The following is an 18,696-nucleotide window of genomic DNA, read 5'->3' on the forward strand; positions in this document are numbered from 1 at the left end:
CTGATAAATTTAACCTTCCTAATCTTGTAATTCCTGTTGGTGCATGTGGTCTCTTAACAACATTGAGCTGGTATGTGGGAGAATGATGCTGCATTTGAAACATAAATGATGTTGCTAATAGCTTCACTCAAGTACACCCAGTATGAACAGTGGTGGTGGATAAATCTCTGTGTTTAAGTTTCCTGTTTAACTGGTGGTGGTGTGCATCACAGAATCCCAGAGTGGTTTGTGTTGAAGGGACCTTAAAGCTCATCCAGCTCCAATCCCCTACCATGGGCAGGGACACCTTCCACTAGCGCAGGTTGCTCCAAGCCCCTGTGTCCAACCTGGCCTTGAACACTGGCAGGGATGGGGCAGCCACAGCTTCTCTGGGCACCTGGTGCCAACATCTCCTTCTTTGCAATGACCAAAACCTGGTGGTGGCTCCTCTGACTGCTCCTGATCTCTTTGTCCTGCATCTCCACTCCTGATCCTGATTTTAACATAACTTTCCCATTTCAATTCATCTACTCCCTGCACCCCATAACAGTTCACAGAGGATGTAACTGCTTCTCCAAGGACTGAGGTCTGATTGCTTATGGCATCATAAAATCTCACTTAGAATTAAACATCTGGGGCTCCTTCCTTTACAGTATATAGATCTTTGATTTATAAAGATTCCGTCTTGTCATGCATGATTTGGATGCTCGTGGTGCAAGGATTTGTTCCCCCCTTCAGCAATAACCATGTAAAGCAAAGCAGAGGCAAATGCAAGGGAGTTTTGCTCAGGGTAAAATGGGAGGTGGAGCTGAACATGCTGGATACTACAAATTGAGCTCAGTGCTTTCTGAAGAGGCTCACCTTCTGGAGATAGGGTGAAAACTAGCCTGGATTGGCAGTCAGGGAGCAAAAGGCATGTGCAAATGCATTCCCAGCACAGATATCCAGGACTTAGAGGGATGAAGCTGCTATGTGAGCTTCCAGCCTTTTAGGGGAAGCGAGCAGTAATGGCATGGGAAAGAAACAGTGATCTGAAATTATATATCCATATGTAAGCTGCCAAAGTAATAGCGTAGGATCTTGTCACCTAGAGCTGGCTGGGAGGGAACACAACCCTTGTTCCCGTTCCTGGAGACATTTAAGCCTCATAAACTTGAACACCAGACATTCCCAGTAGGGTATGTCTAACCGGGATCAGTCTCCTGCCCGGGAAGCTGTCTGCTGGGCAGGGTTGTTTCCCTGTGTAGCAAAGGGATGCTGTCTGATAGCAGGAAGGGGACACAGCAAATCTATGTTCAGCTGCTGATGTGTCCAAGAGAAGGATGATAGGCATTTGTTCTGCTCAGCTGGGCTTTAGGATTCCTGTATCTTGGCTCCTGCTGGAAACCACAATGTTGTTCCCCCCCCCCAATACATCTCAGTCATTCTGAGCAGCCTCTGGTGCTCCAGGAATTATCTGAAACACGTCGGGATGGAGCCAAGAGAGTGAATCCTGAAACTGAAGCCACAGCTTGAGACTTGAGTAAACAGGATGTGGAGACCATGAAGCAGTCTGGCCAAAGGAATGGCCAGTGTTGAGAGCGCTCTGAGATCACCCAATACAGCAGTTCTCCCTCAAAGCTGACATCCCTGCTTTGCTTCCACCCATACCTAGTGATTGTTTGGGGGGTGTTTTGATGTGTACATGGCTTGGTCGCTTCTTTCTTGGTCTTTTTGAATACCAGATTTAACCCCCAAAACCATGGAGTTTTGGCAAAGCACATGGCAGATGATTTGCCCTACACCCCACTATTTCCACCAAAACCCTAATCTTGCTGGCCGCTGAGGGAGAGGACTAAGATAGGAAGAATGTCATGAAGAATTAAGCTTCAGTGAAAGGAGCTGAACCCAGCTTAGTTTCTCAAAGTGCTTTCTGGGTCATGCCTCGACTCTTGACTCAAAGAGGACAAGTTCAGAGATCTGCTTTTTTGGGGTTGGTTTTGGTCTTGTCTAGCACTAAGTTGTTGGGTTTGAAGGTAGTATTTTACTTGCACATCCTTACAACTTCCTCTAAGCTATTGCCTCCATCAGAGGCCAGCCTCTCCTTTCGAGGTGGCAGGGGAAGTAGTTGGATAAAGAACTCCTCAGCCTGCAATCTTATATCGGCAATCAGTATGCAAACCGTTGGTCAGCCAGGCTTGTGATTACCTGCATGAGTAAGGGTGAGCTGTCTGGGTACAGATGGGTTTATACTGCTTTTCACTAATTACAGTAAGCTATTCAAATATATATATATAAAACCCTAGGAGCCATAGTCTGAGTTTCAAAACCTCTCCTGCTTTGCAGATTTTAGTCCATTTTGTGAAAGTAAATGGCAGATGCACCTTTAAAGTGATGGTTGGATGGGAAAGAAGCAGCACAGAGCAGTGCCTGGCTTCTGGGGGAAGAATAAGGTAGTGTCTTCAAGGTTCCTGGATGCAGGAAGGACTCACATTCTTGCTGCTCATTTAGCAGTTTGAGGAGTCGTTCTGGAAGCCTTAATGTGACATGTCCTCATGAAACACATCCTTAGTCCCTCTGGTTTAGCTCCTCTTTGCTTACAAAGAGGTTGCTTTGTGCAGTGGAAGTTGACAGTGGTGTTACTGGTAAGGTATCAGTCCCCATTGTAGGTTGACATACTGAAGACACAGCTGATGAATGAGATGGCAAAACCCACTACAGCAACAAGTCCTCACGGTTAGCTGAGCGTTGGGAATGCTCTGCGTTCTCCCCATTACATTGATTAATATTAATGTATGCTAAAGGAGCACCAGCAACACTAACTCCAGGTACAGTTGAGCATTTGTGCAGTTTTCATAAATAGTGGAAGCAGTGACATTAAACATATGCAGGAATCCCCATAGTTACAAATATTGACAAACATTTACTTTGGCAAGAGCACCTAATTCAGATGTTCCGAGCTGCACTCCCTAATGTGGTGTGCCTGGCTGCCACACACTGTGCTCCTCCAACTGATAGCTGAATTAGGCTGAATGCAAAGGGATTTCCCTTGGCATAACACTTTGTCTTTCACAGCTATTCTAATGGCATTACCATTGGGAATGGGAAGTTTCAATGCCAGACCAAGCCCACAGTGTATAGGTATTACCTTAGCAGAAGCAGCTTAGTTCATGGTGCAGGAAGGAGGTTAGAACTATGCTGCTATTAGCCACACATGGGGATGGATGGTTACTGACTGTTAAAAAGAACTGTGATTGCTTTAGATGAAGCAGAATCTCACCTTCTTGTGATGCTTCAGTTCCTTTTGTCCCCATGACAACTTTTTGTATGTCCTCAGGTTTCCTGCTCCTCCTGTCAGTTGTTGTAGGCGGGTTCTCTTGCGGCTCATGGGTTTTTCTGCACAAAGCGTCAGCAGAAAACCCTGTTTTTACATGAGAAAATTAAACTGGAAACCCCCAAAATACAAAACTGGGGCACAGTCTAGTCTTAAAGCTTATGGTTTTAAAGCTAAGAAAGGCCTTTTTGCAGTTTTAATGTGATAGTTATATTCCCTCTGGCTTTATTAGAACAAGATGGGTACCGGTAGCAGCAGGGATGAGCAGGGCAATGATGTGGCTGAGCCATGATAAGGATTTGGGATGCTGACCCAAGGTCTGTGTGGCTTGTTTTCAGCCCTGGGCTTGGAGACACGTTCATGCTGTAAGAAGACATCCCAGTTCAGACAGAGCACCTGGATGGGTTTTCTGGAGTCATTTTCTGAGGCTCCAGCAGACACCAACAAAGTGATTTCTTTCCCTTTTTCATGGAGATGATTGGAGAGGTTGCTTCATTACTATTTATTTTTCCAACTTTGAAAAGATGGGAAAACTATATTAAGAATAGGCTTTGTGGCAAGTGGGGTCCAAATCAGCAGGAACAATACCTCTCTAATGAAACCTCTATAAGCCATCCAGATACAAATTGGTCTTTCATTTACATTTCACTACAGATGTCAATGAATGCACAGTTCCTTCTAAGGCACCCTAATGTATGTAAACCATTGCAGGAAGTGAAGCACGCAGAGCCTAGGAGACTGCAGATGGAGAGAAAAGGCTCCTGATTTCATAAAAATAACAAAACCTGTTTTAACATATTGTGCATTAAATATTGTTCATTTGCATACTTTCTATGGCTAGGTTATAAAAGCCCACCATGTGGTGGACTTGTTGGAAGCCTGAAAAGATACTCTTGCTCCAAATGGAGATGTGTTAGTGGAAGCTGCTGCTTAATTATGAAACAAAAATAACTACTTTTGTCAAGGGTTTGGGGGTTTTTTTTTTTGGTTGTTTTTCTTCTTTAGGTTTTGAGAGTCTGGGTTTTGGTGGGTTGTTTTTTTGCTGTTTACATAAAATTCCATAGGATGAGGAAGGGAAGCATAGGTGCAATCATTGCGAATTCCGCTATAACTGGGGTTGGGTGTTTTACAACAGTCTGCCTGCTTGGAAGAGGCAGCAGCAGGGACTCCATCCAGAGTTGCCAGCAGATAGCCAGGCAGATTGGAAAGTACCTCTTTACATTTCTTTCTTTGCATCTTTATATAGAATGGTTTCATCTGATGTCTGTGGTCTAGAATGCATCTGCGGCTGCAGCGTCGGGGTAGCACACATGTGCAATAGGAGAAATCAGTGCGCGTGGAGTGCGTCTGCTCCCGCTGTCAGGGTTTGGAGAAGGATGGGGTGAGACCTGTTCTCAGAGGGTTCCCTTACCCTGAAAGTAACCAGTGTTTGATGGAGTTAAGAAGATAGAGGTATTCCAGTCTGTGGGAACTCATGTCTGTACACAGAGAGGGAGAATGGCTGTTGGAGAAAACAGAGTCCAAAGTCATATAATTAGAGGCTTATTCAAAAAAGCACAAGGGAACTCTTCTGCAAAGCCCACGTTGATAATGGTGTATTTTACTGGGAGTGCCTGACTTGGTGAGCTCAAGCACGCTCCTTCAGCACAGAATTGTTTGGGTTGGAAGGGACCTTAAAGCTCATCCAGGTCCAACCCCTGCCACGGGCAGGGACACCTTCCACTCGAGCAGGTCGCTCCAAGCCCCTGTGTCCAGCCTGGCCTTGAACACTGCCAGGGATGGGGCAGCCACAGCTTCTCTGGGCACCCTGTGCCAGCGCCTCAGCACCCTCACAGGGAAGAGCTTCTGCCTAAGAGCTCATCTCAGTCTCCCCTCTTTTGGGTAGAAGCTTTGTGTCACTTTCTCAAATGAGGTGCTTCCTGAACATGATGCTTTGCTTGTAAACAGACCGTACCCTGAAGCCTGGGGCATAAAGTCCCTGTCACTTAGCATATCCCTGAAATGGAAATGGGGTTACATAGAGTGAGTCATGGTGCTGGAGCCTCTAGACAAGGAAAACACCATTTTTGCTCTTTCAACGAATTAAGCAATGTTGTTGTCACCTGACAGCAGCTTCTGGGTTAGCCCTGGGAACTCTGCAGTGTTAACTTACTCTTTTTCCTCTCATCCCTTCTCCACAGCAGCAGCAGGAGATGCTGGCCATGAAGCATCAGCAGGAGCTGCTGGAGCACCAGAGGAAGTTGGAGCAGCACCGGCAGGAACAGGAACTGGAGAAGCAGCACCGAGAGCAGAAACTTCAGCAGCTAAAAAACAAAGAGAAAGGAAAAGAGAGTAAGTAGCAAAAAGCTCACCTCTGTCAGTGCTGACAGGTAGAGCAGATGAATGGCAGCCATCATGCAGCTTTATAAAGCTGGAGAAACCTTCCTGATGGCCTCTCTTACAGAGCTCGGCTGCGCAGGGAGCTTACGTAAACTGAAGTATTGAGTGTGGAGAGAGACGTATTTCTCTGCTTTATCTTCATTTTTGTCTTAGGAAATGCAATTTGAGCATTTTTCAAAAGGAAGCCTCTCATCTCTTTACTTGATTTAACATTTTTTGAAGTATTTTTGGCAGCATTCCTAATGGAGGCAGAATATTAAGCCCATAAAATACACCAGATGCACACTGCATTGCTGCTTCTTCTTCTTTCACTTTAATTCCCCTCTTTTAAGATGGAGCCGAGTTCTCAGTTCTTTGCTTTTGAAAGTGTTTTCATTCAAAAAGTACTTCTTTCATGAGGTTACAGATTGTGGTTGGCTTTCCCACGTGTCATTATGCACTTGACGAGATTCAGTAGAGTGATTATGGCCTCACAATTTCCTCTTATCAAAAGCACTTTGGTTGCTTGTTCAGTTTTCTTTTGGAAGTGAATGGGAAGAAAAATACCTCACCAAGTTGTACGATCAACTTGTTAGGTCTTCAGCTCAAATGGAATAAAGCAGCCTGTGATGGAAGAAGCAGAGGGGGCTGGAGGAGATGAGATGCTGTCTGGGAACCAGGAATGAGATAAAGGTCCAAAAAGAATTTTTCTAGTAGGAATAAGCATCAGAAGGGGCTGCAAGAAACCTGGAGAGGGGTTTTGTGTAGGGACAGGACAAGGGGAATGGCTTTAACCTGCAGGGGAATGTCTTTAACCTGCCAGAGGGAACATTGAGATGAGCTCTTAGGCAGAAGCTGTTCAACATTCAGGAGTGAGTAAAAGGGATGCTAATGCAGGTTTTCTGCTCTGGTGCCTGGTTGACTACCAGGTCCATTGCTTTCCATTTTCCTCTGGCTGCTTTATGTTATTGTCCAAAGTAAATGCAGTGGGTTTGAGGTGAATGGAAGCTATAAGCATTTCCACTTCACCGTGCTGTTTTATTATCAGCTGTTGATGCTGTGTCAGTGTTTTGCTGGGCACTTCTGTAGTACTGGTATCTGGCTCTTCTCCTTAAAGTAATTTGAATATATAGCAAAATGCCTGAATCTCTGTGAGCTTCAAAGGCATCAAAGCACCTTTTGGCTGAAACACCATAGGTGTAAAGGAGAAACCAGATTTTGGGGATGGTAAGTTGAAGATCCTGTTCCCATGGCTACAGTTTTATTTTTAAGTTACTCTTTATTGAAGAAGTTCTATGGTGTATAATCATTATAGCACCTCAGCTCTTCAGAATACTGCTTTTTCTCACATCAGAAGATTTTGCTAAGTGCAACACAGCTAAAATTGTCCTGATCTGAAATATAAAGAGTATTTAATCATAGAATAGTTAGGGTTGGAAAGGACCTTAAGATCATCCAGTTTCAACACCCTTGTTGTGGGCAGGAACACTTTGCACTAAACCATGTCACCCAAGACTCCATCCAGCCTGGCCTTGCACACCACCAGGGATGGAGCATTAATAGTTGTGAATAGTTTATTTTCCTCCTTCCTCCATCACTGTAAGCCCAAATAGAATTGGCTTGTATCTCTTAGAAGCAAATCACAAGCCTGTTTAGTTTAAGCCAGTATCAGCTTGTTGCATTCTCATCTTGTGAGCTTTAACTGATACCTACTATCAGAAAGCTTTGGATGAAAAGCATGATTTCCCTTAGAGGAAGGAAAATGTATATGAAAATAAAGGTAGTTTTCCTGCAGGATAAGGAGCGATACTTGGTCATTCTGCCTTCCCACTGCTCAGATTGAACCTACAACCTGTCTGTGCATCAGTGTTTCCAGACACTTCTGGGCATGGACAGTTCAATCCCTTGTTGCTCAGACAGTCTTGGGCTGTGTCGTGTGTTTGACTTCCTTGTAAGCAATGATAAGCCCACATCTTCACTTAAGAGTTCTGCTCCTCTCCTCTTGCATTGTGCGACCTTCTCCTTCTACAAGAGCCTAGTCCTGCCACTGCCCTCCCTTAGTCTCTTCCCACTAACCCTGCCTTATCCTAGGTTTGGATGTGCTATATTTGGATATATCCAAACACATCTTTCTGGCTCCTTAGAGCTATTCTGCCTGCAGTACTTTGCTCCTTGTGGCTCTCTCTTGTTTGCAGTCTTATCAGTTGATATGCTCTTTGCTCCCTGTTCCTCTTACACTCTCACTCTCCAAAAGGTGAGTTTCACAGCTTGGTTTTTTTCCCACGTGTTTCACCACGTGAGTTTCACCAGCTTCACAGCTTGGTTTTTCCCACATGCAAAGCTGCTTCCCTTGCCAGGGTTGCTGTGTGGGCTCTTGATCTCCAGTTCTTTCTCTTTCCTCCTGCTTTGACTCTGCCGTGCCTTTTACTTCCATTGGGGGTTGAGTGTCTTTGCTTCCATTGGGGTTGAGTGTCTTGCTTCCTCCCTATGGACTTAATCCATACACGTGGGCTTTCTCTTGTCCTGTTTGCTTATACTCCTTCATGGTGTATACTATTGTATATGTGACAGCTTGTCCCTTTCCACCTTTAGAGTCCTCTTTAACATCTTTATTGGACATTGCACAATGTTTATGTGACTGGGTTCAAAATAACCCAGTGTGGTTATTTTGTTAGTGAGCTATTTATAGTATTTTAAAGGGATTTATATTTATTTAAAGTGAATTAGATCATTGGGCTTGGGTTTTCTTTCTTTTGATCTTTCAACTCAAGGTTCAAGAGCTGAGTAACGGTCAGAAGGTCTTTCATGACAACTTGGTCCATGGCTCCAGCATTCCTGAGGGAAGGCAAAGCCTACACATTTTTATTTTGCTATGGGGCCTTTCAACTTCTAATTCCAGAGGAAGACAAGCCAGGAAGCTTTTCTATATCTCAGCATAGAAAACTGTTTCATTTCAGATGTTCTAAATCATGTCAGATTCCAAACTGATGGAATGCAGCCATTTTAGATTAAAGATTCCCATAGATGAATGATGACACCTTTTGGAGAGATAAGGCCTTTAAGCATGACTTTGTCACCTCTTCTGCTCTAGCCGTGTGTCTTGCTACACTAATACAAACTTGCCTCCAGCTCCTCAGCAGCTATACACCATACCTACATATGTAGATGCAGTGAGAAAGGCAGGGCTCCAAAAAGGTGACTTTTCAACCATTTAAACACAGTTGACCAAGATTCAAGGCAGAGCTGTAGAAAAACAGTGCAGTTTTCTTCTCTTGGAGCCATACAAGAAGTGTTTCCCCACTCTGTCAAATGGCACCACGTTGCTGAGTAGGATCCAGGAGGCAAAAGATTGCCCTGTTGTAGTTGAAGCTTTTACTCCCAGGAGAGCAGACAGCTTTCCTGGCCTTTACTTTTCCTTGAAGCCAGGCTACTTTCCTCTGGAATTCTTGCTTTACGCCAAGGTATAGATGAACCATCCTTTTCCACATGTTCTACTTGCCAAACTTTCTATGCATTACTCCATCAGGAGCCCTCTGGCTGCGAATCTGTTCTGTCAAGCAAACGATAGTTTTAATCCATCATGGTAGGAAAACAAACCGGTCTCTATTGTGGAGGAAATCATGGTTAGAAATTACACAGTTGACATTTTAACTCTGAGCTGCAAAATTCCTTACTTCTTTTAACTGTGAGATTTCCTATTTGAAAGAAGAGATTGCACACTTGTAAATGAATTGGAATATTATGTAGGTCTTATTGTCCACAGATACTTGGGAACAAAGAGGGCCCTATTTACCAGGGTTTTCAAGACTAAATCCCCATATGAGACATTGGTCTCATTCCCCTTCTGCTTGCAGATGTGACATTTAAAAGTTGAGTGTACACAAGACCCTTTCTCTTAACTGCCTTTGATGGAAAGCAAGTTGGAAGTACCTCGTATGACAGCTTTCTTTTGAGTGTGCTTCCCTGCACACATAAAATCCCCCTCAGAACAATTTTATAGTGAAATGATAAATCTCTGATTCAATCCCTGTTTTCAAACAGGAGTTGTGATTATATGCAAACCTAAAGGCAAAGAGGGGAATAAAAAGCGAGATCTTCTTACTGGAGATACTTTGTTCTTTCCCTCTTTAAAATAATAAGTTCTGCTTTTAGACTGGAAATCAAAGATTGAATTGCAGATCTTTATAGGAATTTCAGTTCTTTCAAGTATGTCAATTGATTAAATGGTCTTTTTCTTACGCGTTTTGACATTTCAGGTGCAGTGGCAAGCACAGAAGTCAAGATGAAATTGCAAGAGTTTGTCTTAAATAAGAAGAAGGCATTGGCACACCGGAATCTCAACCACTGTATATCCAGTGACCCTCGCTTCTGGTACGGGTAAGTGGTACTGGGCTTATCTTTATGATTCAGCCTGTGCCACCTTTTTTCACATTGCTGGAGATGTGGGGAATGGACCTGATGTGTTTACTGGCTAAAGCAGAGCAGAGAGAGCCGGGGTTTGACTGTGCTGTATGTGACCAAAATGCATTTTTCAGAGGGTTTCTGTGTGAATCGTTTGAACTTCAATAAAATGGGTAAATTACCTTTTATGTTTAGTGTATTGCAACTCAGGGTAGTTGAGCAAGCATAGAGTCAGAGAATCCCAGACTGGTTTGGGTTGGAAGGGACCTTAAAGCTCATCTAGTTCCAGCCCCTTGCCACAGTCAGGGACACCTTCCATTAGAGTAGGTTGCTCCAAGGCCCGATCCAATACTGAGAGCTTTCCAAACATCATCCTATTTGTTAGGTTTATTGTGGCACGTGTTAATCAAAACATCCCTTTCCTGTGATGCTGCAGGATGTTAACAGATAGAGACGTATAAACTCATGCACAAGGGGCCATCCATAGGAATTTAAATAATCCCCTTGTCTTCCCTCCACCTGCTTTGTGGTGGGTAAAGGATCAATATTCTTAGATTTAACAAAAGATATGAAGCGGGAAGAAAGCCCCAAGGGCCTCCAAAGCGTTTCTAAGGGTCTGTCTTGGTAGTACGGTGCAGGCATTCATGAGCTTGTTGTGTTCAGCCTTTGAGGAGGGCAGATGGCAGCAGGGCTGTGTGACTGGAGTGTCCTATCTAGTGCTGGAGGAGGATTTGTCAATGCACCCTTCAGCTATTAAGGCAGAAGTCAAAGATTTTTCATTCCCATTCTATTTTAAAAGGATTCTTTAAAAAGAAGAGAAAACCTTTGAAATGAATTACATATTAGTATTTATTTATATGGCATCTCAAAGGTTAGCAATTCAGTTAGAGAGATATTTATGTACTCACATACTTGTAATGTGATTCAGTTGGGTGGTGTTTGGATTTAGCATACGCAGATGAGGCTTGCAGAAGATAGACTAGATGCTCCTACTGTGAGCAGGCAAACCAATTAAGTGGTAACAGATGCTGAAATAGTCTTTTAAATGACACGCCTGTTTTTAAGCACTTCTTTTGGTCTTATTAAGGTTTGTGAATTCCTTTAAAAACAAGAATTGAAAGCATTACTTGGAAACAACAACTCTCCTGAGGGTATTGAACACCACAGTGGCTCTGCGTCAATGGCCGTGATGTGAAGTGTGTTCCATTGACATGTGACGTAGCCTTTGGGCAAGGCTTTGGTTGTCCTCAGAGATGTCCAAATGCTTTTGCCTTCAGTATCTGCCTCCAACTCAAGAAGGACGTAGAGCTGTTGGAGCAAGGCCAGAGGAGGCCATGGAGATGCTGCGAGGGCTGGAGCAGCTCTGCTCTGAAGCCAGGTTGAGAGAGCTGGGCTGGGTCAGCCTGGAGAAGAGAAGGCTCCTGAAGGGGAGACCTTAGAGCAGCTCCAGTGCCTAAAGGGGCTGCAGGAAACCTGGAGAGGGGCTTTGGGAAGGGCCTGTAGGGACAGGCCAAGGGGAATGGCTTTAACCTGCCAGAACAGGGGAGACTGAGATGAGCTCTTAGGCAGAAGCTCTTCCCTGTGAGGGTGCTGAGGCGCTGGCACAGGGTGCCCAGAGAAGCTGTGGCTGCCCCATCCCTGGCAGTGTTGGAGGCCAGGTTGGACACAGGGGCTTGGAGCAACCTGCTCTAGTGGAAGGTGTCCCTGCCCGTGGCAGGGGGTTGGGAATGGATGAGCTTTAAGGTCCCTTCCAACCCAAACCAGTCTGGGATTCTTTGATCTTGTATCTGTTTGAACTTCATTCAACACTGCTGGTTGCTCGTACATGGAGTGTTTATAGCTAGTGAATACTTCCTAATTAATCGCTGATGTTAAAGGGCACAATTGCATGTGTGGATCAGCCCTTGAGATGACAGGGGGCCAGTTTTAGACGTTTTTAAGCAGGATGTAGTTGTAGTCCAAAGGATCTGCTAAATGAGAAAAAGAGACTTGGTAATTCTTATACTGTTTCTTGTGGGCCATCGCGGAGGTCTTGCTCTGTCTTCAGCTCTGTGGTATTCAAGCCACTTTGTAAACTGTCTTTAATAGCTACATCTGCAGCCTATATGTAATTGTTTAAAACAGCTTTGTGGGTCTCATTTTCAGTTTATGTTGGTGATAGGCAACAGCAGAAGAAATCCTTTTGACTTGTAATGTCAAGCTGTCCCTCCTGTGGATTCTGAACCCACTGGACAGCCCTGCCCACAGGGGGCTTTGCTTTTCAAAATCACAGAATCCCAGACTCATTTGTGTTGGAAGGGACCTTAAAGTTCATCCAGTTCCAAGGGGCAGAGACACCTTCCACTAGAGCAGGCTGTTCCAAGCCCTGTCCAACCTGGCCTTGAATGCCTAATGTCCTTGTTCCAGTTCTAGAAGATACACAGGGCACAACTATCATGGAGGCTGTGATCTCCAGAGCCCCAGCACAGGGCTGACCCCACTTGACACTAAGATCTGCAAAGGAGGGGAGCATCACTGGACTAATTGCAGAGCCGTGAGGCATACAGGCAGAACTTGTATTTCAGCTTTGACCCATGTGTCTACTGTGGCTGTTCTTTTTGGCCAGAGGAATGTCTCATTGCTGTTTCTCATATTAAATCATATTCTAAACATCAGTTGAGCAAAGTAGGGAGTTAATCCTAAAGAGGCCTGGACAGATTTGGATTGGAGAACTCACCATTTAACCCTTCATTAAATGTTCAAGTGTATCTCGGGTACTGAGTATTCATTCATGTGTTTGAAAACCTTACTTAATGTAAGTAAGAGTGGCTTAACAGGAACGCAGACAGAGCGCCTTGGGCTTAGCAAACAAGGCTATTACTTCCCTGAGAAGCTGTTAGAAATGCACTTGAGTAGTAACTACTCAGTGTGGTAGCAGTCATGAAAGCTGAGTGTTTGCATGGGAAGGAGGTAGAGAGATATAATCACACATTAAATTATACCAGTGTCCGTAGGTGTCTACAGTCTTGGTACACAGAACCTTCTAACACAGATACATATGTTTGAATATATATCCAGTTTGCGTTCCATGTCTTTGGTTGAAGTCTCACGCATTCTTTGCTGTGCACATGGAGATTGAAGGTTTTATGGAGGACCTCAGAGCTCAAAGAACAGGGGATACATTCTGTGAAGCTATGAGCTTTCAGGAATGCCCCCAAGCTCGATGTAATGTACAACTTCATCTCTTTCAAGACCTCTGAAAGGCTGGAATGGGCATGCAGAGCGTTGCGTTTAGCTCCAAGCAGGGTAGGAGTGTTCGATCCCAGTCCTTGAGCCGTATAATGTATTCCTGTTTGCAGAGTTTAAATATCTGTCATTCAGCAACCCCCAAGCACATCTAAACAGGCCCTCTGGGTTACTGCACATTCCTTAACAAAGAGATGAAAATAGTTTCAGTGTGCATGATTGTGCAGCTTAAGTCATGACTTAAAAAGAGAGAAAGAAAAGCCTCTTGCTTGTATAGGCAAAAAAATGTCATTGTGTGACACGATGGGTTTGAGGGCTCTTGGCTTGCAGCATCCAAGGCTTTCTGTTTGTGAACCATCTCTCTGTGCTGCCTTCCCCTGCTATGAGCAGACCTGGGCAGAGAAAGCACCCTCTGTTTTTAGAAGGGCTTCAAATATCTGTCAGTTTGGTTGTGTTTTGATTGCAGGTGATGATTAAACTGCGTGTGTGCAGGGGCATTTATTGGTGTGAATGTGCAGGGGGTACGTGATGTGCGCAAACGCTCATGAAATACACAACTGTGTAAGAGCCCGCAGCATCGTTCTGCCTCTATGGTTAGGATAGGAAGGGAGGGAGGATTAGGAAACCACAGTGAATCACACTGCTTGGGAAGAGCTGTGGCTATAGAAAATGTTAATGTAGATGTTCAGCTAAACTTGCAACAAAACCGTGTAGAAAATGGGATGTGTTTTCCTGGTGCCTCATTAGCCCCTTCCTTTTGAGAGGTATCACTTGTAGTTGAATTGCTGCAATGTATCTCACCCAACAGCCTACTTTGGATTTGAGCTTTCAAAACAGGTACTGCCAAAGGAATGGGATGGATTGGTGTCATTTTCAGCTGGGAATGGCTCGTTTTGGTTTCCATAAAGAACCTTTTGTAGGAGAATGTTTTTAACCAAGGTCCCCAAAATGCCTGGTTATTAGGCAATGTAATATCTCAAATACTCACTTCTTTTGACAAAGTGCTCACTTTGTCTCATATTCTTTAGTATTTGGGAGAAGTAATACAGGGTTTAAATTGTGTTTCTTTAAACTTAAAGTGCTTGTTTGACAGCTCTGTGGCTGTTACCTATATGGCTAAATCAGTCATTCCATGGATGGAGCCAATCTCCTAGCATGCACAGCTTGGAGACTTCCCAAAGCCTGTGCTGATTGGGGTTGGTCAAGCTCCTGGGAAATGGCAAGGCTGGGCACAAGTCATTAGGTAGGAAAGATGCAGCCAACAAACTGGTGGGAGGCTTAGAAAACTCATTCATTATTTAATATCTTTAGCAAACAGAGTGCAATTTACTTCCAGCAGCCTGCTCAAACAAAGCTATAAATTACCAGATTCAAGAAGTTAATCTGGAAGGGTGTTGAGTACTTTGGCTGTATCTCTGCTGAGTACTGGGGTCAGCAGGCAGGGAAGCCAAAGGCAGAAGACCACCTATGCGGCGTGGCTCCATTAGCCAGTTGTGGCACCTCGTCCTTTGGTTTTGTTTCGTTCTTGGGCTTTGTCTACTGCATCTGCATTATATTCAGTGAAGGGAGATTGTTGAAGGGAGTAAGAGCACTGATGCTGAGCTTCAAGATTATGACTTAGCAAAAGCTAGTCCAAGTAGATGCTTGACATTATACTCATGGTTAAATAGCTTCATGAGTTGAGCCATTCTCAACAGGGTCATTCTACTGAAAATTAAGCCTGTGTTTAGTTATCTCCTCTATATTAGTCATATATGAGTGTTTAGAGGGAGAAAGATACTACCAGGATGTTTTCCTTTGCACTGTTCCCCACTAACTGAGATAACCAAGGTGAAGCTACAGTCATTCCCTTTGTGTATCACTGATGTAAAGCTTCTTCCTTCTCTTTTTCTTTCCTTCTGTGCAGGAAGACCCAGCACAGCTCTTTGGACCAGAGCTCCCCACCCCAAAGTGGCGTATCCGGCACCTACAATCACCCTGTACTGGGGATGTATGATTCCAAAGATGACTTCCCACTCAGAAAAACAGGTAGCTCTTGCACTGATTTTCTGTGTTGCTCTGTCTTTGCTGTCACACTTGGTCCTCTTTGTTTTGTTGTTTTAAAGGAGTTACATTACTGTAAATCTGTATTTCATGGGGTGGTTTATTCAACAAGCACCCACTCTGCTGTGCTCCCCCTTCATCTGTCACTGTACTCAGTGTGAGAGGGAGCCTGGAGCTGCTTTGGATGTGCGGTTAGGAGACAGCGTGTCAAAGTTTGTGAGATGTTTTCCCAGAGTCAAAGCTAATACAGAGATCTGGGTGTCTGAAGTCCAAGTGCGTTCTGCTGAGTGAGAAAAGGACCAAGAAAAGTTAATTTCTTTGGGGATTTGCATTTTATGCACAAGTTTATACTTAAAATAAATAAATCTGGTTCTGCCAGTCAGAACGGCGGGACTTCCTGCAAAGGGGTTTGGTTCACACCTAGACAGTTATTTCTCAGTTAGGATTTTCCCTGCATGGTGGCTTAGCAGGTCAGTTATTTCTCAGCTATATATTATGTAAACCAGGTTGTTTTGGTTGGCTCTCATCCTCAGCTCCATCTTGCATGCCTAAGCCAACAAGCCTCAGCTTCTAACCTGGCCAGCTTGTGATCCTCGGCTGCTTTCTTTGGGGAATCATAGAATCCCAGCCTGGTTTGGGTTGGAAGGGACCTTAAAGCTCATCCAGCTCCAAACCCCTGCCATGGGCAGGGACACCTTCCACTAGAGCAGGTTGCTCCAAGCCCCTGTGTCCAACCTGGCCTTGAACACTGCCAGGGATGGGGCAGCCACAGGTTCTGAAAAGATGGAGTGGAAGCAAGAGGAGAGCAGGGGTATGGTTGAACTTCACAGCTTCTGCAGGTGCTGCCGAGCTGTTTCTCAGGGATGCTTTGTGGATCTTCAGATGTGGATGGATGAGTACCAGGAGTCAAAATTGTGTCATTCTTGTGCTAAGGAATGCTGACAGTGTGTTAACCCAGTCTCCTTGGGGAGGATTTGAGCAGGCTTTGCTCAAATCAGCTGCCCTACATCAGCTCCCAAGAGCTGCAGCATCTCCTTTGCTTTCTGGGAGAGGAATGTAGGTGTTCTCATGGCACTTCTAATAGTTAGAAGTAGAGGAGGTCTTGGGTGCAGTGAATGGTTTAACTCAGTTCTCGTTACCTTTGGGAACTTGGGGGTTTTCTTCTTTCACTGCCTTCCAGTCCTGTGCTTTAGAAGACCTTTTTGGGAACTTCTCACTATGGACCATAGCACCTGGCCTGCCGCATGGATCTGGGGATGGGTTCCCATCTGCTATGCCTTCCCACTTGGTGGGTTGGGTGACAAGTGCCAGACATTTCAGCTGCACAAGAAGTCAATCATAACTTGGCAAGCCCTCTCCAGGATATGGGTTTTTTCCTGAGCATACCCTGTACCTTTGGTGGAGATAGTTTTGATTGTGCTTTTTCTGGAGAACTCCAGAAGTAGAGCTAAGAGAACTGGCTTTGCTTGAAGGGTGAAACATCCTCTAATCTCTGCTTCGAGGTAATCAAACACCCCATTAGGTGTGTGGTAGATGCTGCTGTACCATCAGTGCCCAGGACAGATGAAGTGGTGCTGTCCGGGCTTTGGGACTTTTGTCTTTGGTAGGGAAGGAGAGGACTGGTGGAGGAATATTCTCAGAGAAGACTTCCTTCAGCTCTAAAGCTGGTGAAGCACAAAGATGTGCTCAGTGCACACATCTGCCTGGGAGGAGAAATGCAAGCCCAGGCTCTATCAGCTGCTGCTGCTATTTACTCCTCTTCTGTTGAAGACTTTCAGGCTGCTCTGGGAAATCACAGCATTTCCATGCAGAGGAAACATCCCTTGGCACCTTTCCTATTGCTTAGGGCCTGTGGACAGCCTGTCTCCAAAAGACTTTTAGCTCTTTTCTGTACCTTATAAATGCAGGTGATCCGTTTCTAGTACGGTAGCATTCCCAAGTGTAAATGGGCTTTGACATGCTCCAGGACCCCCATGCTCATCGCTTCAGGGAACCTTACTTCATAGAATCCCAGAGTGGTTTGGGCTGAAGGGACCTTAAAGCTCATCCAGTTCCAACACCCTGCCAACCTTCCACTAGAGCAGGTTGCTCCCCTCTGTCAGGTTAAAGCCATTGCCCTTGTCCTGTCCCTACAGGCCTTTGTCCAGAGCCAGGCTGAGAGTTCTTGCAGGCTTTTCTTGTTGCTTGGGTTTGAGGATCAGCCACCCTTCCTGCTCCCAGTGTTATGGAAGGGGATTTCTGCAGAGCTCAGCCCTTTGCTGTGACCCAAACTGAGTTCTCAATAAGACTCTGGCTGAATAAAAGCCCTGTCAGACAGGGGGAATTAAGGATGATAAATGTACTTAATCACATTATTAAAAATGGAACCAACCAAAATCCCTGTTGTTATAAAGCAGGAAGACATTGAGCTGATTTTGTTTTTCCAGCGTGCTGATGCTTATTCTTTTTGGACCCCAGCATTAACCTTTTGGGGACTGCTCTGTAACACAATCGAGTTCGCTCGCAAGGTTCAGGAGAGAGCTATTGTTGTTTTGATTTGTTTTCCCTTTCTTTCCCTTTCAACGCAGCAGCACGTCAGTCTCTGGCACAGTGTTCCCCTGCAGAATTCCCCTTGCCAAGAATGTTAAGTTGCTTGGAGAAGAAAAGCTCCTGAACAGTCTGGTGTAAACAAAAGACAGGGAAGGCTGGAGCCCATCCTAACTAAAGTTCTTGATTATGGGGGAGCTTTTCACGTTATTGGCACTAGGTAAAACCCTGCCTTTGTGTCTGTAATGTAAAACTGCCATCTCCTGTAGGCCAATTTGATTCAATATTTGCACTTCAAATAACGAAGTTCATCACAATGCGCTTCTGGTTACTGGGCCTGGAATCCAACCAACAGCATCGTTAGGGATAGGGTAATGTAGGGGTCTGCAGGAAGGTAGTTTTCCCCTTGTCCTATCCCTACAGGCCCTTGTCCAAAGCCCCTCTCCAGGTTTCCTGCAGCCCCTTTAGGCACTGGAGCTGCTTTGAGGTCTCCCCTTACGGAGCCTTCTCCAGGCTGACCCAGCCCAGCTCTCTCAGCCTGGCTCCAGAGCAGAGCTGCTCCAGCCCTCGCAGCATCTCCGTGGCCTCCTCTGGCCTCGCTCTAACAGCTCTACGTCCCTCTGGTGCTCCTGCCCCAGAGGTGGATGCAGGACTTCATGTACTGACAGACCCCAGGAGCTGTTTGTCAGCAGCTGTCTTGGAGCTCCTGAGGTTTGTTTTTAGCACAGCTTTCCCATTTTGCTGTCCTGAAGAATATTCAAGGTTGGACAGAGCCTTGGGCGACGTGGTCTAATGTCAGGTGTCCCTGCCCGTGGCAAGGATTGGAACTGAACGATCCTAAGGTCCTTTTC

The 18,696-nt window shown here is 45.0% G+C and overlaps 1 protein-coding gene across 10 annotated transcripts in view; it reads left to right on the forward strand.

The window, feature by feature from the left end:
• The window catches only part of HDAC4 (histone deacetylase 4), a 210,006-nt gene that overhangs the window by 115,352 nt on the left and 75,958 nt on the right, over nt 1-18,696 (forward strand). For 7 of the 10 annotated variants that reach the window (XM_061378967.1, XM_061378976.1, XM_061378966.1 and 4 more), the window contains 3 exons: nt 5,473-5,623; nt 9,907-10,027; nt 15,183-15,304. In XM_061378967.1, the coding sequence (XP_061234951.1) occupies nt 5,473-5,623; nt 9,907-10,027; nt 15,183-15,304 (394 nt within the window). The remainder of the gene's footprint in view (nt 1-5,472; nt 5,624-9,906; nt 10,028-15,182; nt 15,305-18,696) is intronic. The other 3 variants (XM_061378971.1, XM_061378975.1, XM_061378973.1) reach the window with 2 other exon arrangements.

Source organism: Neopsephotus bourkii, unplaced genomic scaffold (assembly GCF_033783945.1).
Source record: "Neopsephotus bourkii isolate Nb327-2 ecotype Australia unplaced genomic scaffold, CSIRO-AGI_Nbou_v1 NB_1768, whole genome shotgun sequence".
Taxonomy (NCBI): domain Eukaryota; kingdom Metazoa; phylum Chordata; class Aves; order Psittaciformes; family Psittacidae; genus Neopsephotus; species Neopsephotus bourkii.